At 40.3% G+C, this 24,641-nt stretch overlaps 4 protein-coding genes across 4 annotated transcripts; 1 reads left to right on the plus strand and 3 right to left on the minus strand.

Annotated features, from left to right (window-relative positions):
• Positions 1–3,048: 3,048 nt before the first annotated feature.
• LOC310662547 (olfactory receptor 13G1-like) lies at positions 3,049–4,416 on the plus strand (the record flags this gene model as incomplete). Its single annotated transcript, XM_083409483.1, has 2 exons — positions 3,049–3,074; positions 3,477–4,416. The coding sequence occupies 2 exons, from the start codon at positions 3,049–3,051 to the stop codon at positions 4,414–4,416; spliced, it is 966 nt and encodes a 321-aa protein (XP_083265609.1).
• Positions 4,417–8,495: 4,079 nt separating this feature from the next.
• LOC310662113 (olfactory receptor 5BS1-like) lies at positions 8,496–9,434 on the minus strand (the record flags this gene model as incomplete). Its single annotated transcript, XM_083408881.1, has 1 exon — positions 8,496–9,434. The coding sequence occupies one exon, from the start codon at positions 9,432–9,434 to the stop codon at positions 8,496–8,498; it is 939 nt and encodes a 312-aa protein (XP_083265007.1).
• A 4,936-nt stretch (positions 9,435–14,370) lies between these two features.
• LOC310663406 (olfactory receptor 8S1-like) lies at positions 14,371–15,303 on the minus strand (the record flags this gene model as incomplete). Its single annotated transcript, XM_083411225.1, has 1 exon — positions 14,371–15,303. One exon carries the CDS (start codon positions 15,301–15,303, stop codon positions 14,371–14,373), a length of 933 nt encoding a protein of 310 aa, XP_083267351.1.
• Positions 15,304–19,074: 3,771 nt separating this feature from the next.
• LOC310662114 (olfactory receptor 5BS1-like) lies at positions 19,075–19,998 on the minus strand (the record flags this gene model as incomplete). Its single annotated transcript, XM_083408882.1, has 1 exon — positions 19,075–19,998. The coding sequence occupies one exon, from the start codon at positions 19,996–19,998 to the stop codon at positions 19,075–19,077; it is 924 nt and encodes a 307-aa protein (XP_083265008.1).
• Between the last annotated feature and the right edge of the window lie 4,643 nt (positions 19,999–24,641).

Raw genomic sequence — 24,641 nt, forward strand, 5'->3', positions numbered from 1 at the left:
TCGAGGAAAGCTATCAGCTACCTTTAAATCTTACTTTAGTTGAAGTGATGGTGCCACTGGGAGAAGGCACTCTGAGGCACCTGGAAGATGATGAGGATTTGTTCTATTCATTCTACTGATGTCAACATTTAGCCCATTTTTCAAATACACTTATAATTCAAATTTCAATGTTGACAATGCTTCATTTCCAAAAAGAGGCAGTTTTCATTTCCAAAAGGAGTCAGCTTTCACTTCAAACTGCACAACAGTAAAATCTGCAATAATATATTGTCACTTCTTGCTTTTAACCTTTGCCATACATTGCTTGATCCCTATATATAAGATTAATTATAGGAGGAATTGAGTGTCATCTAAATATTATTTTGTAGATGTTTTGCTTCTAGATATGCTTTCAAACCCACAAAGTATCTAGTGGGATCTCTTGTCCCATATCTATCCCCCATTTGAATTGATAGGTGTTCATTAGCACATTTAAACCCTAGTGCATTCCAAGGTACTATAGAGTATCTGGGGTGGGGGGAGGCAAAAGGAACATGATGTAACTAACAGAGCAATAATAATACTCTGAGGAAGGGGAAATGAAATTTAGTCAAACGATCACATCTAAAGCCCAGGCTCACTTAGTCCTTGTTTTGGAGAGTTATATATCTCTGGGATGGAAATAAGCTACACCAGCTCTAGGTCTGTCATAGTTTCAATGACAGATCAGGAGAGTGGAAAACTTTTGGACTCTGTGTATCAACAGCCTCTCCCAGCACACCTCTTTTTTACACTCTCTGACACCAAAGTTCCGACACACAGAAGCAACAGACGTGATTGGTTTTCTCTCCATCTGCAGAGAGAGAAATCTAGAAATTTATATTGTCCTTCAAAGATCTTATCAACGGTCATAGCATTAATTTATAAATTGACTTATTACAGGTTTATTTTTAAAATACCTAGGCAAAGGCAGGTTCATCTAGCCCCCATTTTGATGAATGAATGGAGGAAGGGAGCTCTATTGTTGCTCTTATTCTTGTTTTTACTATGATGACTTTGGTGGTTCTATTTTTATAGAAAACAGGCTGTCTGGCTTATGCCTTGGCTGGTCCGATATGCTTGAGAGATGACAGTGGTGCAACCCAGACCCAGTGGGAATCAATTGTGCTTGGAAAAGGGCTAGCCACACAGTTAGGTGCTGCATATTGCAACCGAGTGGCTGGGTGATCCAGCACCCCAGTATTACATTCTCAGAAGAGACTCTGTTTAGGCCTGATGGCATGCACATTTTCTCCACAGGAAATGATATTTGGTTGGCAGACGTTGAAGGAAGTATCAGGGCTTGAATGCAGATGTGTGTAGTTTGGTAGTGACTGTTTTGCTTGATTGGCGGTTGGGGCATTGGGATAATCCTTAGTCTTGGACGGAGGGGAGGCTGTAGTCTCCACCTGCCCCTCCAAACGCTGGGGTATCCTAATAAAGGGATCTGAGGGGAGTGGTCATGTCTGTGTGCCCAGGTCAGGCCAAGGCTGATGGTACTCTCCCAGACAACAGTCCCCGCGGGGGTCCACCTATTTCATGTAAGTTTTAGGAATCCACGCCTGGGTTGACCTACGCATCATTTCCGGTGGGTAGACCGTAAGTATTCAATAAAGTTGTGGCCTGTTTCAATCCAAACCAGACTTATTCGTCTTTTATTTATCTGGGGGTTGGGGAGCATGATGCCTGGACCTGCAACTACTTTGGTGGTATTATTTGTATAGAAAACAGGCTGTCTGGCTTATTCACTACTAGGGGGAGTTCCTGGTGCTGGAAATTAAAAGGCAGCCCTGTTCAGGGAAGTTTTTAATATTTAACGTTGTACTGTTTTGAACACTTGATTGGGAGCCACCCAGCGTGGCTGGGGAAACTCAGCCAGATGGGCGGGGTATAAATAATAAATTATTATTAAATTATTATTATTAAAAGAAATTTGTGAATTTGGGGGCTGTATGTGTATCATATGAACCAACTCTTGGGGCCAAGCTCCCTTCAACCCCCCAATGAAATATTTGAGGGGGCTGGCTAGGTCCCCCCAAACTTGATGGCCATTGCCATCCAAATGGTGTGCGTGTGCTGTGTCTTGTGATCAATTATGCAGGATAGGGTTTACCTGCCACCCCCCCCCCCATTTTATTCAGGTTGGTACCCCTGACATGTATATATCAAATTTGGTGAAGTTCTACCAAATGGGGAACAATATCTTCAGTGGCATCAAAATTGACTTGTTTTTGATGCTGCATGCCCCAAATCATGTGAAGTCATACCCAAGTCATGCTTTCTATCACAGGAGCGCCAACATCCTGACATCACACACTCTGTGACATCAGCTCCCCATTCTCCCTTGGAAGTTGGAGCCTTTGGTCCACCATCTCGGTTCTAAATGGCACCTGGCATCCAAATATTGATGAGGGCCACAGGCCCCACCTCAGGAGCTCTCATGCTGAGTTTGATGATAACATATTGAAATATATTATCTAACCTATTGAGAAAAAGAAAACCATTTTTCAAAATTTGTAGTACATTATGATAAGAAAATAAAACGTGCCACAAAACTTTTCTAATGTTACATTGGCCATGTAGAACAGGTCAGACAATCAGAGACTTGTTATGGTGATATGGGGTGGGGGGAGAATGTGAGCTAAGTATTGGGAGTAGGTCAATCCCAGGAGCTACATTCATTTCATTTGCTCTGCTTGGGGAACACCAGGGATGAAATGATGCAATGTTCTGATGAATCTTCAGAGGGGTTGTTATCCTTATTGCAATAAAATATAATTTAACAAGGAACTTTAATGATAAATCGAAGAGAAAGGAGGGATTTGTGTGATGTCATTTCATAAACAAACTAAAATTTTAATTGTTCCTTTAGGATCCAATATGGAGTTGTTTTGGAAATTGTTCTCTCTGTAGTCACCTATATATCATTCCACACATTCATATTGGCATGTTCTTGCCAACTGAGCGCATTGTAGCATTATCTGTGTTCTATGGTAACAGAACTAACCTAAGGAGTAAGAGAACACAAGCATGGAAAAGCAGTACTTTGATGACATGTAAATATACTATCTTTTGGTCTTTTCATAAGAAGCAATCATTTGTCTTAGTCCTTGCAGCACATCACTAAAATATATTGTGAGTTGTAGAAATTTTACTATTTGGTGATATATCACAATAATGTTTATGATAGCTGTTGTGCTTTTTAGCCATTCCATGCTGCTAGAATTCTTAATAATAAATGTTAGCTTAAAAAACAGCAGTACCAAAATGCTTAAATTTTAATATACATGCTCCAATATAACAGTTAGCTTTAAAGGAAGTGAAATCAATGTTTTTAGAAAAGAATGAGGAAAGCAACTGTCTATTGATATAAAACATTACTTTAACTACACTTGTTTTTCATAGTTGTTGATTCATTTTATAGAGAAGCTATCATGGACATTCTTTTGCATCAACAGATCATGTGGCCAAGTTGCAGTAAGGAACAGGAGCTGTGTGACAGCATTCATGATGATGGGCCTCTCTGAGCATCCCAAGCTGCAGATCTTCCTCTTCATTCTCTTCCTTTCCATTTATATAGTTGCCCTGATCGGAAATGCAGCAATCATTGCTGCCATCTTTTCTTATCCCAAACTTCATACACCCATGTATTTCTTCCTGTTCCATTTGGCTGTGGTAGATATAGTCTGCACTTCCACCATCATTCCCAAGATGCTGACAAACATAGCAACTTTTAGCAAGAGAATCTCCTATTCTGGCTGCATAGCCCAGCTCTATTCCTTTACATGGTGTTTGGGAGCTGAGATGGTGCTCTTCACTGTCATGGCTTATGATCGCTATGTAGCTATATGCCACCCCTTGCGTTATAGCATCATGATGAACAAGACAGTATGTTTCGCACTCTCCACAGTGGTGATCCTTATCGCCATTACAAACTCATGGGTTCACACTGGCCTGATTATGCGGCTCACTTTCTGTGGCCCCAATGGTATCAATCACTTCTTCTGTGAGATTCCTCCACTTCTGGCTCTCTCCTGCAGCCCAGTAAGAATCAATGAAGTCTGGGTATTCACAGCAGACATATTTCTTGCTATGGGGGACTTCTTAATAACATGCTTATCTTACTGCTTCATTGTTAAGGCAATCTTAAATATCAGGACCTCTGAAGGGAAGAAGAAGGCTTTCTCCACTTGTTCATCACATCTCATTGTTGTGTCCTTATATTACTCAACTGTCATCTATACTTACATACGACCAGCCTCCAGCTACTCTTTTGAGCGAGACAAGGTGGTTGCTGCCCTATACACACTGGTTACACCAACTCTGAATCCTATAGTCTACACTTTAAGAAATAAGGATGTCAAAGCAGCTCTCAGAAAAGTATTCCTCAACTCATGAGTTAAGCAAGAACATTTTACTCTTTTTCTCCAGCAGAATTGCAGTATTATATTTAGAGCTCTGGTTCTTGACTTTGGGGTGGTTTATTTTGGGTATGTGTGTAAAGGTAAAGGTAAAGGTACCCCTGTCCGTATGGGCCAGTCTTGCCAGACTCTAGGGTTGTGCGCTCATCTCACTCTATAGGCCGGGAGCCAGCGCTGTCCGCAGACACTTCCAGGTCACATGGCCAGCGTGACAAGCTGCATCTGGCGAGCCAGCGCAGCACACGGAACGCCGTTTACCTTCCCGCTGGTAAGCGGTCCCTATTTATCTACTTGCACCCAGAGGTGCTTTCGAACTGCTAGGTTGGCAGGCGCTGGGACCGAACGACGGGAGCGCACCCCGCCGCGGGGATTCGAACCGCCGACCATGCGATCGGCAAGTCCTAGGCACTGAGGTTTTACCCACAGCGCCACCCGCGTCCCGCATGGGTATGTGTGTAGATGGGAAGAAATGTACATTTGATTATTTGTAGGTAAATGGGTGAAATGTCTCCACTCAAAAACAGTATACTGCAGGTGATGGGAAATATTAAAGTTTTACCAGTAGAATATATATAGTACAGAGCAATCCTAACTATAGAAAGCTGGTGTAAGTTATCACACTTAGGCTGATGTAGATTATCACTATTCCAAATGTTGTTCAGGAGGAATTTTGCCAGCTATGTTCTGCCCAGCTGCTGGGTCATGCACCAAGCTGAAAGCAGTTTGAAATAGGTATAAGTCTCCCCTTATTCCATCCCACTCCTGCCACATCCCCAGGATACCCCTTCTGGTAGAAGTTCTGATGACTAAACCCTGACTGAGACTGGTGAGGGACTTTTGTTTCCATAACCCCGGCTCTGCCAGGAAAGCCCAAGATCAGCCAAATCCAAACTCTTTCATCCCAGTGGACCTTGGGTTTCTACTGCACTGATAATAAACAATTTAAAATCTATAATTTCATTTGCACCTCTGTAACAAAACAAGCTCATTAATGAATGGTTGGAAGAGCCAAAGGCAAAAGTGGGTGAAGAAATGAATGTATATATTGCCTTCATACAACAGGCTAGCATCTACACACATTCACAGACATTGTGTCCTCCATCAGACATGATAAGAGGACCATTCCAGCCAGAATGATCTTATTCTCATCTTGGGCTCTTTGGAATTTGGCCTATCATTTGGCCATCTTTCAAGAAAAACTTGATGAAACTGTGAGCCTTTCTTTTTGCATGTTACAAAAATGTTCACTCCTGTTACCTAACCCAATGGAAATGGCTCGTCTTCCCAAAGAGTATCAGATAAAGATGCTTTTCCATGCCCACATTCCAAGTAAGTTAACACTCCTGTCTCAGTGACTGACATCTATGCTATCTTGGTCCTGTCCATAGAATAGAAGATGACAGGATCTCCAAGGGCATGCTCTGCGGGGGGCTGGTTTCAGGCACCAGGCCTGTTGGCAGACCAACTTTGTGTTCTTGAACTCTGATAACGCCTCTTGCTTGGATGGATGATAATGATGCAGAGGGGTGTGTGAGTATATATAGAAACAAGCCACACCAACCTTTGCATCTAGCCATGACAACACTGGTCTGGAAAGAGACAAGGGGGGCTGAGAGGGCTCTGTAGGGAAGGCTTTTCATAATATTGGAGCTATTCCTTAAATGTCCTTGCCTGCCATGTTTCTAACAGGAGCAAGAATAGGGTCTCATATGCCAAAGTTATGGGATACCACAGAGTTTCCCTTCCTTTCCTAACCCATTCATTTCACTAATGATAATTTTTTTATTATAATAATTTATATTAAAGGTAAAGGTAAAGGTACCCCTGCCCGTACGGGCCAGTCTTGACAGACTCTAGGATTGTGCGCCCATCTCACTCAAGAGGCCGAGGGCCAGCGCTGTCCGGAGACACTTCCGGGTCACGTGGCCAGCGTGACAAAGCTGCATCTGGCGATCCAGCGCAGCACACGGAAACGCCGTTTACCTTCCCGCCAGTAAGCGGTCCCTATTTATCTACTTGCACCCGGGGGTGCTTTCGAACTGCTAGGTTGGCAGGCACTGGGACCGAGTAACGGGAGCGCACCCTGCTGCGGGGATTCGAACTGCCGACCTTTCGATCGGCAAGCCCTAGGCGCTGAGGCTTTTACCCACAGTGCCACCCGCGTCCCTCAATAATTTATATTAATTTTTCATTAATAATAATCCAATATAAGCCACATTGATACAATACCAAATCATAAAATAATTTTTAAAAACCAATTATTCCATTCCAAATTAAACATTTTTGGGTGACTTCCTATGTTCTGGTCTTGTGGAGATACTGTTGTTGCTCCTTCTCCTGCTTCCATTCTTATTTAATCCGAATAATACCATTCCGATGTTATTCCTTTATCTTTGCAGCCACTGACATAATGACTTTCATTCGTATTTTTAACTGTTCCATCTCTGTTAATTTTCCAGAGGGGGTTATATCTTCTAACTTTCTCTGTGTGATATATTTTAAAGTTTGTCTTTCCTTTCCTGTTGTAATCCATTATTTCTGGCATTCCCACCCACGCCACTCCGAGAACTTAATTCTTACTGTGCAATCCTCTCCACCATGTTTCTTTGGCCTCTAGCCTTGCTCCGGGCTGACTTAGTCCGTAAAAATTATAAAGTTTTTGTTGATTCCCTCTTGCATTCCATTACTAATTACAATCCATTGATAATTATATTCCATTAGAAATTATTTTTTCTTTCTTCAGTGAAGGGTTGCCAAATCATAAAACTATGTAGTGCATGTATAGAGAAAAAACTAAGGCTTCCCTCCACCTGCGTTCCAATCCGGTTACGACGATAGTCCTCTCCAGATGAAGACCTTTGCACTCAGTGCCTGATTCATTTAGCAGGTTATCTTGTCTCCTTCTTCCAGAACATGTCTGTTTTTTAAGTCTAAATTCATATCTATCTTAAAAAACAGAGGAACCACTGCTCATGGTGACTGTGTTGGAAAGTTACTGATACGTGCAGTGCTATGCACTCTGCATCCCCTGTCCCGCATCATAGAAACAAGAAGCAGGTATCGGATGATCTGCAAGTGAGAACTCACCCACCCCCTGAGCTGGGGGGGGGCTTGCAGGGATAATTACTCTCAAATTAACCTTAATTATCTGCACACCCAGCATCCGCTATCATGGGAATTGCTGTTCGCCATGGCAGCTCCGAACTGGAAGTCCCATTCATTTCAATAATGTAATCTGCATTATTGTTAGCAAAGTTGAAAAATAATTATTGCAACCATAAATAGGATAAAGCTAAAGAATTCATGGTCCATTTTAAGGTATTTATTATTATTTATTATCCTAATTTTTTATTATTATAAGGTTATATAAACATAGTCATTTATGTATAGAATACAATAATTACAAGGTCAATTGTAATACAACATTATCATAAAGGCAGCATAAAACATCCAGAAGGACTACTATTACAATCAAAAAGATCCTTGGAAACTAAGAAGGACTTTGGTGTTGAAAGGACAGTCAATTGAGTAATAATGAAAATTCCTTGGGGAGAACTTTCAACAACTGAGACATCACCACTGAGAAGGATCTCTTTCTGGAAACAAACATCTCATTTCATAGTGGCATAGTCCCATAGAAGACCTCCATTGACAACACAATCCTGCACAAATGGGCCTACTCAAAAGTAAATTCAGTTGACTCCAATGGGCCTTATTCACTAGTAAATGTGTTCATGATTGCAACATGAAGTTCTTAATATATAGGCACATTAATATGGAAACAGGTGGTCCTTCAAATATTATGATTGATCGGGAAATGTTCAGATTTTATACACATATTATTGGGTGTTTATTCTTTTTTATGAGAAACAGACAGACAGAAATCTTATTGTAAATTAGAGAGATGAAAATTGATTCAGAATTAAACAGCATGGCTTTATTATACTTTAAATGACCACAGAAAAGTAATTCCTATAAATACAACTAATTCTATACCCACATGACAAATTTTTGAATTGTCTGCTATATGCGACTCTTTTTAAATAATAATAATAATTATACAGCAGGAGGTATCACGTTTTTGTACCCCATCAGTTTCTTGATGGCTTCTTTCACTTCTTTGGTTTTCAGACTGTAAATAATGGGGTTCAGCATGGGGGTTGAAATGCTATATTGGGTGGAAAAGAGTTCATCCAGTAGTACAGACGAGGCTGAATTCGGCCTTAAATACCTAAAGCAGGCAGTGCCATAAAATAAAATGACAACAATGAGATGGGAACTGCAGGTGGAGAATGTTTTTCTTTTAGCTTCTACTGAATTCAGCTTCAGAACCATAGAGACTATGTAGGTATATGACACCAGCATGACACAGATTGATGAAAGCACTACTGCACTACTTGTAATTAAGAATGTTATCACATTCACAAAGGTTTCTGTGCAAGATAAGGCCAAGAGAGATGGGAGTTCACAGCTGAAATGCCTGATAGTGTTTGGACCACAGAACACCAGCTTCAGAACAGGAAATGTATTAATCAATGCATGTACAAAACCTATTGCCCAGGCACCTCCCACCAGCAGTTTACAGAATGGTATGTTCATAGTTTCAACATAATGAAGTGGCTTGCATATGGCAGCATATCGGTCATAAGCCATTGCTGTAAGAAGGAAGATTTCAGTGCATCCTGTCTGGATGATGAAAAACATTTGCATGATGCAGGTACTGTAAGAAATTCTTTGGCTATAGAAGAAATTCAGGAGAACCTTAGGCACCGTGACTGAAGAGTAGCAAATATCCAGAAAAGACAGTTGACTTAGGAAGAGGTACATAGGGCTCTGTAGATTACTGTCTTTCTTTATTACCATCATGATGATCGTGTTCCCTACCAAAGTTATTGCATACATGAGTAAAAACACCAGGAAGAGGCAAATACGGACTGGAAAACTGTAAGAAAATCCCACAAGAAGAAAATATGTCACAGTAGTTTGATTTTCCATTTCCTTTCCAACAAAAATGTAATCTGTGAAAAACAAACAAACATCTGATTGCAGCAAAGTTGTTCTGTTGTTCCTGAATAGTAGTCTAAAGCATCTGAAATATTGTTGAGATGGGAACCATAAGTCTAAAAACTTATATCAATTAAGAGCTGGATTCAGTCTATGTTGAGCAGCTTTAACCTCCACTGAAAAGTCAATGTCCATGCTCAATTTTTCTGCATCATTGAAACCAACCAACCAATCAATAAATCTTTATTGCAGTCACAGACCAGACAGCAAGATTAACCAACAGCCATTGTAGCCCAAACCAGTTCATGTTTCCTTGAAATGAAGTCCAGCTGGTCTCAGTGGGACATAATTCCATGCAAGCTATGCATGACATTTCAGTCTTTTACTTGCCTGTAATCAGTGTTATAAAGCTTATTAAAATGAGGTGTTCTTATATAACAAATAACACATTTTAAATAAATAGTATCAAAATTTCCTCAATATGCTGAGAGCATCATTTCATATTCAAACCCATAATATGGATCTTTGGTTAAATCCTAACTGGTCTAATAACAAAAGCAGCTGCCATCATCGAGATCACACAGTTGGGAAGTTGCTATCTTTCAACATTTCTCAGCCTTATTCACCAGTTTCTAAAAGTCTGCTTGAACAGACTTCTCTATTTGTCTTCCATAAGGACTGAAGATTAACAAAAAATGAATTGATTTAGTAAATCAGTGGCTCACAAGCCTTTTTTCCTAAGGACTGTTTGGTACAATTTAACGTGCAGGGTTGCCATCTTTTCCTTGGAAGACTTTCTGTCCCTTTAAGAGCTGAATGCCAATAATAAAATCAGCAGGCAATCACATTGCATCTCATTTCTGTTTCTGAAGGTTCCCATTTGCAGCAGTTTGCTCACTCTAAATATGCAGAAATCATCCTATGGAAATATTTAGTGTGTGTGTGAGTCAGCCTTTAGAAGTGCTCCTTCAGTGCCACTTTCTTACACAGAATGAAGTGAAATGCAAGGAAATTAATGGCAACTGAAATTTAGACCATCACCACAGTAGGGCTACTCTTCTTCCTAACAAATACTGCAATTTAAAATATAGGAGGGAGGGAGAGAGAGAGAGATGTAAAAGGAATAAATGCCATGTTACTATTAAGAGTGGATTAGAACAGTAGTCTTCATTCTTTTCAAACCTGGAACCCATATTTAACCCACGTGTGCATTTGCAGGACCACTTTTTTAGCTTTATGTTTGTAATTTGGTTGCACTGATGATGAAAACTACCTTGTAATGGCTCCGCTTCCTACGTTCTAATTTATGTCTAGTGAGTGAGAAATTTCAAATGCTGTTTTTTTCTTTCCTTCCTGCTCGTTCTCACATAAGCAAGGATTTCTGCCTTAAAACACAATGAAATCATACATAAACATATCTCTTCTTTTCATTTCTTCTTTTTTCTTTTATAAAGGCCTAAGAAAAACCAATCTGATCAGCAAAAACAGAGGGGAAAAGAAAATCAAGAAACATGCAAGAAGCTTTTGGAGGACATTGCCTTGAACCAGAGACTCAAACTTTTGTATATAATTACCTGACTGAAAAGGCAGGAATGAATTGGAAAAAGCACCTTTTATGTGTCAGTAAGAATGGTTCCCTTGCTCACTAAGACTAAGTGGAGTGTTTGCCATGATGTTATTATACTTGCTATAACAAACCCTGGAGGATATATTTTTCAGTGTGGAATGTAGCAACTTATATAGAAATACTCATCCCAAGAGGATAATTAAATTCATCCGTAGTGCATTCCTGCAAATGCCTGTGAGTTTTGTTCCGTTTTGTTTTAGTGGGAGAAGTTTTTCTGCCATGGTGGCAAATATGGATAAACATGCAGAGGGTAGCTTGGGACCAGTTGGCATGGTGGTTCCAAATTGTGGCAATTAGGGTTCTTGTGCCTCTGAATATGTATGAGTATGTAATTGCTCAATTGGTGTGCCTTTATCCAATCTGGCATGGTGATTCCAAACTGTGGCAACTTGAATGCCTCTAAATATAATGTTGCTATATTTTTGTTTATCTATAACAGAGTGAAGAATGTAGGCTTCATCTAAGTTTATTTTGTTCAAGACGGCCAAGGAAACATTCCAAACTGCAACAATTTGGATGCCTCTGGAGATATTGTTGCTGAATTTCACATGACAGTTCATGAGATAAAGGACCAGATTTTGGCATACAGTGGTGCCTTGCAAGACGAAATTAATTCGTTCTGCGAGTTTTTTCGTTGTACGAGTTTTTTCGTCTTGTGAAGCACCACTGCATTTAAACACTTACAACGGCGGGGAGGGGCAGGGAGAAGCAGGACAGCTGCCGCAGCCGGTACCTCATACTCACCCGCACATTGTGGCCACTGTGCGATGCGGCTGCTGGAGGGCGGCGGAGCTCAGGAGCGCGACACGGCAGAACCGCCACCAGGGAGAGAGAGGCGCTGGCGGCAATGGCTCTCTGAGGGGAGCGCGCGAGGGGGGTGGGCAGCGGCGCGAGGCACCAACCGTCAGCGGGAAGGTGGGAGGGAGCCAGAGGAGTGGGGAAGCGAGCATGCGTGCAGTGCACGTCGCCATGACACGAGCGGCAGGGCCGTTTTGTCTAGCCCTTAGGGAAATCCGTCTTGCGAAGCACCTCAGAAAACGAAAAACTCTTTCGTCTTGCGAGTTTTTCGTCTTCCGATGCATTCCTCTTGCGGGGTACCACTGTACTGTATACAGTGGTACATCGGTCTATGGTCTTAATTCGTTCTGGAAGTCCATGCTTAAACCAAAGCATTCTTAACCCGAGGTGCGCTTTCCCTACTGAGGCCTCCCGCCACCAGTGCCCTTCCACCGTTCAACTTCCGTTCGGCTTCCGAGGCAAAGTTCGCTAGCCGGAACACCTACTTCTGTTTTTGCAGAGTTTGTTGCCCAAATAGTTTGTTAACAGGACTGTTTGTAGACTGAGGTACCACTGTATTTTGATACTGCAGTTATTCATGTACACAAGAACACTGATTGCACACTTGTTTAATATAATGTGTGAGCACCCCTAGTGCAACTGTATGAAATTTAGCTAAGGCAAACATAAATGAGAGTTTACATTTCATTCAAGGGTAACCCTGCCATTCAGGAGGGTGAAGCAACAGGCATCAGTAAGAATTCTGAAAGGGAGATAGATTACAAGCAGGAGTTTATTGAATCATGCAGCAAAAGTTTTAAAAATGTTTATCCTTGTGAGGAGCGTTTGGACTCCATATCAGAAAGCAAAATGTCTTGGTTCAACATTGATTTCAGCTTGACAAAAGTTAAATCTCACTTTACTACTGTTTTGGTGAATAGTCACATTTATTTGTTCACTATCATGTCCCACTTTCAAACAGGTTTACAATAACATAACAAAAACACACATAATTTTAAAAGCCATTAAACAAATATTACATAAAAGTAATAGTACTATAATTACAAAAAAGAAACAATAGTGATTATTTTTTTATAAAAAACAACAACAGCCCTGAACATCCTGTTAATTGTAAGAGATGTGTTAAACTAAGTCCAGTAAGAATGTAAAATATTAAAATTCACCACAGCTTTTGAAAACAAACAAACAAGATTGGAATAGCTCCTTTAAAAGGTAACAAAGAAGACCCCATATACTCATTGCTGTTACAATTCACCAATTAAGCACCATTTAAGCAAACAAGCAAGCACATACAGACTGATGACAGCTGGGTTACAAATATGTCATTCAGGCACAAAATTGCATTTTGTTTTATAAAAATAATAATTTTAGTGGCTGATAATGCTAATACTAGAACTAGGGTTCACATTATGAATTTGAGTGGCAATATACCACAAAATTGTAGTCTTCAAGCAATACATATTTAACTAACTAGTGGGGTTTCATTGCTATATGATGTGGGGATTGCTTCTCAGTTAGGTCACTTTAAATACTTGTGGAAGCTAACAACAAATATTAGCTATATTGGCTAATATTAGCTATCTTCAGAGCCTATGAATATCAGTTTCTGCTGTGTACTGGGAAGGTGAGTGGGAGGGACAAGGTCAGATACATTAGTGTGATCAATTCAGCAATCCTGGAAGTGTGGATTTATGAATGGACACACAAGAAAGTGATATAGATTATATTAGTCCACCCATTCTTAGCTTCAAATCTCACCAATCCTACCTAGGCATGCCTCCAACACATTTCCTCAGCAATATATGGATAAACTCTCCTTTTTCATCTAACACATCTTCACTCCTAATAACCTCATGCATAAACAGCGAACTTCTGTCCCTTCAAGAGTTGTTTACATCACTGCAAACCCAAGTGACCAATCAGGTTCCCCATTCCTATGCTTTCGTTTAGTGGCAGTTTAAGCATATGACTTGGATCCTGGAGAAAAAGTTCAGCTTCCTCACCTTCTACCTGAGCTTCCAAGAGGCATTGGGCTGGATGACCATTGGCTGGATTCAGAGGGATAGACTAGATGAAGGCAGAAGATGTCCACCAGAACTGAAGCTAAATGCAAGGCAGTAGATCCAAACCATAAACACAGAACTCAAATTTCACTCCATTTCCCCTATATAATTCATATCATTCATTTTCTCTCTCCAGATTTCCATTAAGGGAAAAAAAGAACCCTTCCATATTTCCCATTAGTTAAATGACCCCTTGGTCTCTTTCCCCCATGAAAGGAAATTGATTCCAATTCTGTCTTCTTCAACCTAATCTTATGCCTCAGCTTTGTTTTGGGGTCTTTTTTAGTCTAAATCCAGCATCAAGGGAAGCATGACATTTTAAAAACAGGAAGCTGCTCTCCTCATTAGCCCTTAAGATGTTTGGCGGATATATACACATGTACACCATTTTAAATGATAGCTTGTGACACTGTACACTTTTCTAGAATTGAGTCTAATTTTATTGAAGAAACTTACACTTTCCAAACTTCTTCAACAGAGCATTTTTGATATCCTTGTTCTTCAAGCTGTAAATGAGAGGGTTTAACATGGGAGTTAAGATGCTGTACTGCACCGACACTAATTTGTCCAGGTAGGCGAGTGATTCTGAACTTGGCTTCATGTACCGGAAAAAAGCTGCAATGTAAAACAATCCCACCACAATGAGGTGAGAGCTGCAAGTGGAGAAGGCTTTATGCCTGCTTTCTGCTGAACGAATCTTCACGATGGTTGAAATAATGTAAACATAAGAGATGAGGGTAAGGAGAAAGGAGCCAAGACCAAACAGCAACACAGTGATAAGAAGAACAATGTAATTTATGAGGGTCTGGGTACAAGCCAAGGCCAAGACTGAAGGAAGCTCACAGCTGTAATGGTCAATAATATTGTTCCCGCAAAAATGCAAATTCACCAAAGGTGGAACATTCAACACAGCATAGAAGGTACCCATAGCCCAAGATCCACCCACTAGTTGTCTGCAGATTTCTTTTTTCATGATTGTGGTATAATGCAGTGGATCACATATAGCAATGTATCGGTCATAAGCCATTGCTGAAAGGATGAATACTTCAGCACAAGCAACCTGGAAAAAGAAGAAGATCTGTGCAATGCATCCTTCCCAGGAAATCGTTTTCTGCTTTGCTATGATATTTTCCAACATCTTGGGAACAGTGACAGATGAATAGCAGATGTCAACAAAAGCTAAATGACTAAGAAAGAAGAACATGGGGGTTTGAAGGCTACACTCAGTTCTAATCACCAGCATGATTGCAGAATTTCCTAACAATGTTACCAAAAAAATTATTAAGAACACCAAGAACAGAAACACCTGAAGATGTGGATCTCTGGAGAGTCCTGAGAGTATAAACTCTGTAATTGCAGTTTGATTTTCCATCTCAATGAATGTAAAAGCCTTAACATCTGTACAAATTAAAAAAAGAAATAGAATTTATTCAATTTGTAGAAAGCTCTGAAAAATGATTAATAAATGTATAAATGTAGGGGAAGTATTTTCTGAATTTTTAACCCTATTTACCTGGGAGTAAGCTCCACTGAATTCAATATGATCTACTGTATCTCTATCTGGACATAGTTATGGTTGCTTTGATGCAGCCAAGAACTAGACTGTTGATTCAAGCGCTAATTGTTTGTGTAGAGATTTCACATTCGCAGTTCCACACTCACTGCACAAAAGGAAATTGGATGCACACACATGTGCAACCACTTCAAGATTGTTTCTTTCTTTTTTAAGGGAGGTCAATATGCATGCTAATGTTTAACGCTTGGGGGGTGAGGTTTATTTGATCTGAATGGATGGAAAACATAGCATTTTACATACCTGACAGGGAAAAGGGAGACCACTGACCCAATAGTTTCATACTGGGCACAAGGCCATGTAATTACAAACTCTAAATTCCAGACAGAATGTTAAATGTGGGAAGGGAGGGATTTTTTAAAAAATGGAGAGAGGTTTTTGTGCATGAAAAGCAAGACTATAAACAGTCAAACTATTTCCTAGCACACATTTGGTGGTTGGAAAACTTCGACCTGTTGTACACCTGCCTATTATAAAAAAGGAAGCAGCTCTGAGAACATGTGAGCCCCCTTCCATTTCCAGATTTGTCCTCATGGATCAAACTTAGGTATGCTGCTCTGAATGTGGAAACTGTTCAATCTCAATTTTGAGACCCACGTCTACTTGGTAAGACCAATAATGTCATCTGAGTTCTGCTGGCATACATGAAAAAGATGCATTTTTAGATGTATGGATATGTTGATCATGATTTTAGGTTAGGTACTGGTGCTTTATTGGTCCACCTAGCTCAGTACTGCCTACACAGACTTGCAATGGCTCTCCAGAATTTCTGAAAAGAATAAGTCTAGTCTGACCTGGAAGTACAAGGGATTAACTTGAGACTTTCTGCATGCAGAGCAGATGCTCTATCACTGAGCTTTTAGCTCTTTAGCCAGTATAGGAGACACTGGTCCTTTCTGGTTTGTATATACTAGAACAGCCTACATTTTTCATTTTTTAAGGGTGAAATTTTGAAGCAAATTTGTAGAATTTTTAAACTGCTGAAACATTTGGGAGGATTAGAAAGTACTAAAAAGTTGTCAGAAGACTAGCAAATATGTTTGGCTTCTTTGTGAATCTTAGTTATTTACTGTGATTTCGTGTTTCCAAGTGCAAGTCACTGGAATCTTTAGGAAAATATTGAATAATTCTGCAAATTGATAGCATGTACTGGTTACTGTCTATTTAAGATCGCCACACATAAAGCACACTGAATTAAACTATTCATAAATATCAGAAAGAGATTGCCACTTACCTGATAGCTAATCCAGATGCGCAACAACTGCCACTGCCCTTAGGTTTGACTGGAGCTGCATCTCAAAGAGATCTCCATCCACTTTACAATTACTTTAAAAAATGACGATTTGAAACAAATCTTGGTGAAATCCCCAAAGAAAATAAAGATCACTCATATTATCATATTGCTCATTTAGATCATGGCTGGGGAACCGGTTGCTGGTTTTCAGTTCATGACCTTTGGCCCTGTCATCTGGGGCTGAATGCGACCTCGAGTCCAAACAGCATCTAGCTGGTCAAAGTTTTTTCAACTGTGACAGAAAGGAAAAATATTTCAGGGTCCCTGCTGTGCACACTGAAAGGGAATGATTGAAATCACTGCCAACTCTACAAAAGCCTGATTTTTTTTAATGTGCATTGTTCAGTGTCCATTCTGCCTATGTACTGGACAATTTTTTAAGTGAGCAAGATGGTATAGAAAGGATGGTGATGTGATGTCATGCTCATTTTTCTGGAATTAATCCCATGAAATTTATCCTGCCAACTGACTTTCTCCAGGGATACCTTTTTCATTAAATGAAACTGTATTAGTTCTTCCTTCCAAAAAACAACAACACATTTATTATAGGTTTTACAAGTCAGTTGAACATTAAGGTGTGATAGACTCCTTTAGATATAGAGATGCCTTACAATGAGACAGACCAGGGCCACATATCCTACTCCATATTGTCAACAACTGCAACTTTCAGTCAGGAATGGGCAGAATGAATCTGCTTGAGTTTGTGTCCATTTTGGTATATGCCTACTGGCAAAGCCCACTCTGCTCCATGTCTACATTGCAATTTTTAGGAAATAACTATTGTGAAATCTGCATTTCTTTAACTGTTTCTCTCTGTCTCTCTGTTTGTATATGTGTAACTTTATAGGTGGTTTGAAGGTTGTGCTTTCTCCTTCAATAATAATAATAATAATAATAATAATAATAATAATGTAATCATAACCCCAATTTCAAGCTGTTTGGAGCAACTGGAATGTCAAGTTCATTCACAATGTATTTAAACCATCATTTTATTACAAAACATACTCCCCCCCTATAATTGATGGCAGGTGCCTCTTGCTGGAGTCCAGTAGAAAGCATCAGCACACATCCAAGAGACATGTGCATGATATAACACATATTAGCAGAGTCAGCGAAAGCAAACTTGTGTAGGAATTGTGGCATCAAGTATTTTATTATTTACAACAACAAAAATGGCATTTTGTGTCAATGGAAAATATGTACAATAATATCCCTTGCAGATTTAGAGGGGCTTCCTTAGTGGGCAGAAAGAAAGCATTACCCACCATAATGTACAACCACTTCCAAGTCAGTTTTAGATGCCATTTCAATGAAGCACTGTGCTTTCTAGCTGCTCCAAGCAGTTAGAAAATGTTTTTAGAAAAAAATAAAAATAAAAGTAGCTCTTGTGTGTATTTTGAGAAACTAATGCTCACTAAACCATACCCAGTAAAGTTTTGCAGATATTTGGCCTAATTTGCCTATCTGAAATGCCTCATTGTTTCCTTAGAGCCAGGTGATGTAAATTTTAATCATATAGCTGCTAAGAATTTGGTTGCCATGTTGTTTGTGTAGTTGTTTGTGTATTTCCCCATGCATTTTAGTGCCAAAAGGGCATATGTTGCTGACCAGTCATGTAGTAGAAGGAAGACACTAGGGAATGAAGTTCCATAACTATTTTTTAGAGCAGGAGCAATGGTGTTACTGCTGGAGTGCCAAAGCTAGGCTCTTCTGATTTTGGCAAGTGAATGAGTTGGCAGGCATGCTTACAGATTAAAAGAAAATTGCCTAAGACATAATAAAACCCTCTCTCTGAAACCAATTCAAATAAGAAATTCTATAAAATATAGTTCATCTTAAAAATCAGCAGTCATAGTTCCCCACAGCTGAGTAAAGCTGAACATAACCCATCAATCATGTAGTGTGGACTGACATGTACTGGGCAATGCGTAATTACCATTGACAGATTTGCAATCCCAATCAGTCAGACCAATGAAGAGACCCTACTAAACTGAATCTAGTTGATGGGCTCCACTTTTACCTGCTGGAATACAAACCTTGTGGACCTTTTCCATGAGATCGCTTATTTGCTTTACAGATGCATGGAGAAAAGCTAAAGAGAATTGGGCATGTGTGCGTCTAAAATTTGCAATGTTTGTGGCGTGTAATGGAAGGGAAAATTATTGACAACCATGTTAATCAACTGTTTTATGAAATGAAAGATTGGGGTCATACAACCAATGGGACACGATCTTCTCATTACACACTATTCTGTTGATTTGAATTGGGAATGAATATCAAGATTTCATTCTCAATATCCTCCTAAGCACCGCTTTCACCTCCTTGTTCTGCAAGCTGTAGATGATGGGATTTAACAAAGGGGTAAGAATGCTGTATTCTATGGACAATATTACATCCAAAAGTACTGACGAAGCTGAGCTTGGCCTCAGATATCGGAAGTAACCTGTTCCATAGAAGAGACTGACTACAGTGAGGTGGGAGCTGCAGGTAGAGAAAGCTTTACGTCTCCCTTCAGATGAATTTATCCTCAGTATGGTGGAGATTATATGAATGTAAGACAGCACAGTGAGGAACAGGGATACAAGCCCAACTGTACTCCCAGAAATGAAGAACAGCATTTTATTGAAGAAAGTATCATTGCAGGAGAGAGAAAGGATGGAAGGGAGCTCACAACTGAAATGATTTATGATATTTGAGCCACAGAACTGTAGCCTTAACAGTGGCAATGTGTTTGCAAGTGCATAAACAAAACTAATCATCCATGCACTGGCCACTAGCTTTTGGCAGAATGCCACATTCATGATTTCCACATAATGCAGTGGTTTACATATAGCACAGTATCTATCATAAGCCATTGATGAGAGGATAAAAACTTCAGCAGTAGCCGAGAACAAAATAAAGAATGCCTGAGTGAAGCATCCACCAACAGAGATGGTCTTCTGCTTGGCAATGATGATCTCCAACATCTTTGGGACAGTGACAGTTGAATAACACACATCAAGGAAAGAGAGGTAACTCAAGAAGAAGTACATAGGACTCTGAAGAGGTGGACTGGTCCTCACAAGCAGCATGATTATTACATTCCCCAACAGAGTTAGCAGATAAATCAACAAGAAAAGGAAAAATAAGAAGATCTGGAGCTGAAGGTTGTTGGAGAGGCCAAGAAGAAAAAAATAGTATTCGGTGGTTTGGTTTCCCATTGAAAGTTATCTGAAAGATGCACATCTAAAAAAATGACCAAAGGTTTTTTTAATAAAGAAACAAACATGAACATCTCAAGAGATAAACAATTATGAATTATCTGGACTGGGGTTATGCTTGAATGTAATCTTTCAACTGATATCTTAAGTAACAAGACTATAAAGTTTTCTATATAAAAATAATAGTAATAGATTTGCTACAAAGCTTAACTTCAACGACTGTTGTAGAGTGATTATGGCAGTTTCTGAAAAGGCAAAATACTGAAGGAAAGCTGAGGAAATGAATGCCCTCCACACTAAGATTGCTAACAGTTCTACCTCGGGTAAAAATGGTGTGGGGAGATCAGCATATTTATTCACACTCTCCATGGGTGTCATATGCCACTTAAAATATATGTTTTGAGGTGACCATGTCTGCTGAAGACACTCCATACATTGAGAAATTTTAATGAGTATTGGGAAGCAAACTGACAAGATCTCACCCAAGGCAGAACTTCAGAGGAAAAATTAGGGCTACTGTATCTGCTTGGGCAAGATATCTGAGGCACATCAAAGGAAAGAAAAAATGGTTTTGATAATAACTAATTGCAGTTTCGAAGGAATTAGTTTCTAGATATTCTTTTGAGATCTCAGCTCAAACTGCATCCTAATTTTATTGTTTTCAGTTATCTATTATGAAGCAGCCTAGAAAGCTAATTCAACTTTTCAGTTCGCTAAACTTCCATTATGTGGTTGGTCAGATCAGGTGGTAAATGCTTAGGGACCCTCTCCTGTCACCCTGTACCAATGATACAACAGGTTATAATTCTTTCACTATGCTATAACATTGTACATCCCTACCACTAAATCCATCTGCAAAGACCAGAAATGAGTTGTCACTTACCCAGCATTTAATCCACAAGTGCATACACTATCACTATACCTAAGATCACACCTCTAGTTGAAATAAACTTCCGCCCACTCAGAATGTTCGTCATGAAATATTAATAGGAGGCAAAGTGTGTGTGGGGAAAACTCATCTATATTTATCTTCTTCATTTAAATTGATCTGTTGGGGGGGGAATATTACCTTGTATCTCCCCAGGCTATGATGTATTATTTGGTTCAGAAGAACCATATATAAGTCTTGGTGTGATATATTGGAAGGCAGGGGAATAAACTGGATGATGTCATACCCTGCCATATGCTCTTCTGAAAGTCATCAAACAACTTTTCTCCTGATACTATAAAATCGTATTGCGTGCGTAGGTCCCCAAGCCACCCCTCAAAATAATTCACAAATCACACATAATTTTAGTTTAAGGTTTTTGGCACTATTTTGGTCACAACTTTATTAAAATACAAAATCTGTGAGTGGTTGCTTAGGCATTGGTTATGACTATCTGTCCCCCCGCCTGGGACAGAACTGACTTTCCGAACTTCATCGGAAGCCAGTGAAGGGAAAACAATGTTGGGGATGAGTTGAGCTGAGCGTCAGTCCCTCACAGCTCACCCAACCAGCTCCCCAAGGCTTGCCTTTAATGGAATTCCCTTCCAGCACCATTGGAGGGGCAGGCACAGCCTATTCTGACCCCTCCACCACCAGCTTTTTATAACCAATGCCTAACCGCAACCTTACAAGTTGTGACGAATTGCTAAGTAGTAGGCAAAAACCAAGTGACACTAGCCAATCAGCCAAATGGCAAAATTCCTACTAGGCCCCTGCACCAAGGCAGATGACCCATGACAGGCAAAGCAAGGTCAACCAGAACACAGGGCAGGCCGATACACTCTGCGAAAGAGAAAGAGAAAGCAATGTGCCCCAATATTTAAAGCCTATGGTCCCACCCACCCAATTTGTTACATGCAATTTGCCCCAGCAACCCGGTCAGCCAATTGTTGCGCCAGGTAATAACTATTAACCTGCCTGGCAACAGAGGGCTGGCCTGGCGGCCCACACCGCAACACGTGCTCTCATTTTAGGGAGTACACGCTTTGTGGCTCAATTTGAAGTCAGAGCCACGAGGTTTGCGAATCCCCCCCCCCCCGCCCCCGCCCCGCCAAAGGAAGATGTAGTACAGAGATCAGGAATGTGCCCTCAGCTCCCATGGTCCCTTTGGAGAGCAACTCTGCTTAGAGCTGAATAGTTCGTTCATTTAAGGAGGGGAGGAAAACGACTGATTTGCACAGCCACTTCTCACATGCCAAATAACAGAGAACAAGGGGCTTGCCGATCATTGAATTCTGACTATACCTCTTGCTTGCCTGGATGGAAGAGGGAGAAATGTTTGAGACTTTACATATGAATATATGCTACTGTGCAAAGATAGTTGTGCTGGTTACTCCACCTTTGTTTGTTCCTGGCCCTTGCCATCAGTGTTTAATAGCCCTGGTAGGCTGCCCATGACAGAATGTATCCTTCAAGGTGAAAAATATATATGTCCCCATCCATATTGTAAGCCATCAAGCTGAAAATACGCCCCCCCCCCCATCTATATACAATGGTTCAGCAGCCTATTGCTTCCCCTTCTTTCCCAGGACTGTAGACATTGTGTAGCAGTGCTAACAGCCACATCCATGAGTGATGTCAACCACTTGCTAGTAAAGGCAAATGAACTGCACTCACAAATCATGCCTGTCCAGCCTAGAATAAAGTGAAAACTATTCCATGTTAGTAAACTTTCACAATTAAAACAGACTGAAAATAAATGGGCTTAATTACATATACTGAACAGTCTCTGTATTCCAGGGAGACTTAAGTGCAACAATAACATGAAAAAGCTCGTAAGGGCAGAATTCCCTAGAGCTCAAACATGAACCAATATTAACAGGCCTGGGACATTTCTATTGTACAGTTGTAAAGATGCATAGCCAACACATTATGCGCCACTGTCTTTTTAAGTAAGATGGGTTACGTGCAATTGCTACAACAAATCACCATTTCAGTAATACTGGGTGAAACTTGGGCTAGACTGGACTGAAAGCAAAAGGGGTTGTTTCTTCTTCATTATCTTCATCTTTTACTATAGACCATTTAAGATGCATTTCTTCCAATAAAGACGACCGTATCCCTATGTGTAGCAAGTGCTCCTTCAGGAAACTTCCCTGGTGAGTTTCTTTATAAAAACACTTATTACAATAAATGTGTTTATATTCTTACAGGAAATAGGTTCTATCAACGGCTTCATAGCCTTGATAGCTAAATGGAATACTCATGTGCAAAGGCACTTTGTCTCTGGCTACTAGATTTCAGGGAGAAACATCAGGGGAGGCTTATTTCTTTAATGCCCTGGAGACATTAGTTGACTATAGTTGAAAATGGAATTTTCAGGATCTTCTGGATCAGATAAGCTGATAAGTCTGCTCCAAGAGGACTATTCTAAATGTTTTTGTTGCTGTTGTTACTACTAATAGTAGGAGAATCCTAAATATAACTACAATGTTCACCATCCCTGACTATTAGCCATGGTTACTGTGGTTGATGGGAATGGGAGAATAATGACACCTGGGGAGTCAAAGTTTCCCATCCCTGAGATCTAACAGCTTGCACATCTGTGCAGTAGCTGTATTTTGCTCAGACATAATAATCATCAGCATCCACAGTAATGGGTGGGTGGGGGTCAGACTAGCCCACCACATGTGTACAGAACTTGTCCAAGTTTTGCTACTCAGCCAGATGAGAGATTAGGACACCACCAAAAATGTTTCAAGCAAGGAATAGAGAACAAGCCCTCTTGAATTAGGTAGATTATATATTCTACACAATAGTTGTAGAACTATGTGATGGGTGTAGAATAAAGTATGAACTTTGTGCATAACCTTTGCCTGGAAGAAAACTTGTCACACCCGTTCATCTGGAATGACACAAGTTAAGTTTTATCACGTCACTGACAAACTTAGCTACATGTTCATTTAGAGGCAGCCAACTCCTATCAACAACCTCAGATATGCAGATGACACAAGCTCAGATCAACAACCTCAGATATGCAGATGACACAACCTTGATGGCAGAAAGTAAGGAGGAATTAAAGAAACTTTTAATGAGGGTGAAAGAGGAGAGCACAAAATATGGTCTGAAGCTCAACATCAAAAAAATGAAGATCATGGCCACTGGGCCCATCACCTCCTGGCAAATAGAAGGGGAAGAAATTGAGGCAGTGAGCGATTTTACTTTCTTGGGCTCCATGATCACTGCAGATGGTGACAGCAGTCACGAAATTAAAAGACGCCTGCTCCTTGGGAGAAAGATGATGGCAAACCTAGACAGCGTCTTAAAAAGCAGAGACATCACCTTGCCGACAAAGCTCCGTATAGTTAAAGCCATGGTTTTCCCAGTAGTGATGTATGGAAGTGAGAGCTGGACCATAAAGAAGGCTGAACGCCGAAGAATTGATGCTTTTGAATTATGGTGGAGAATCTTGAGAGTCCCATGGACTGCAAGAAGATCAAATCTATCCATTCTTAAGGAAATCAGCCCTGAGTGCTCACTGGAAGGACAGATCGTGAAGCTGAGGCTCCAATACTTTGGCCGCCTCATGAGAAGAGACGATTCCCTGGAAAAGACCCTGATGTTGGGAAAGATGGAGGGCACAAGAAGAAGGGGACAACAGAGGACAAGATGGTTGGACAGTGTTCTCGAAGCTACAAACATGAGTCTGACCAAA

The sequence above is a fragment of the Podarcis tiliguerta genome (assembly GCF_965153285.1).
Source record: "Podarcis tiliguerta genome assembly, chromosome: 13".
NCBI classification, from domain to species: Eukaryota; Metazoa; Chordata; class Lepidosauria; order Squamata; family Lacertidae; genus Podarcis; species Podarcis tiliguerta.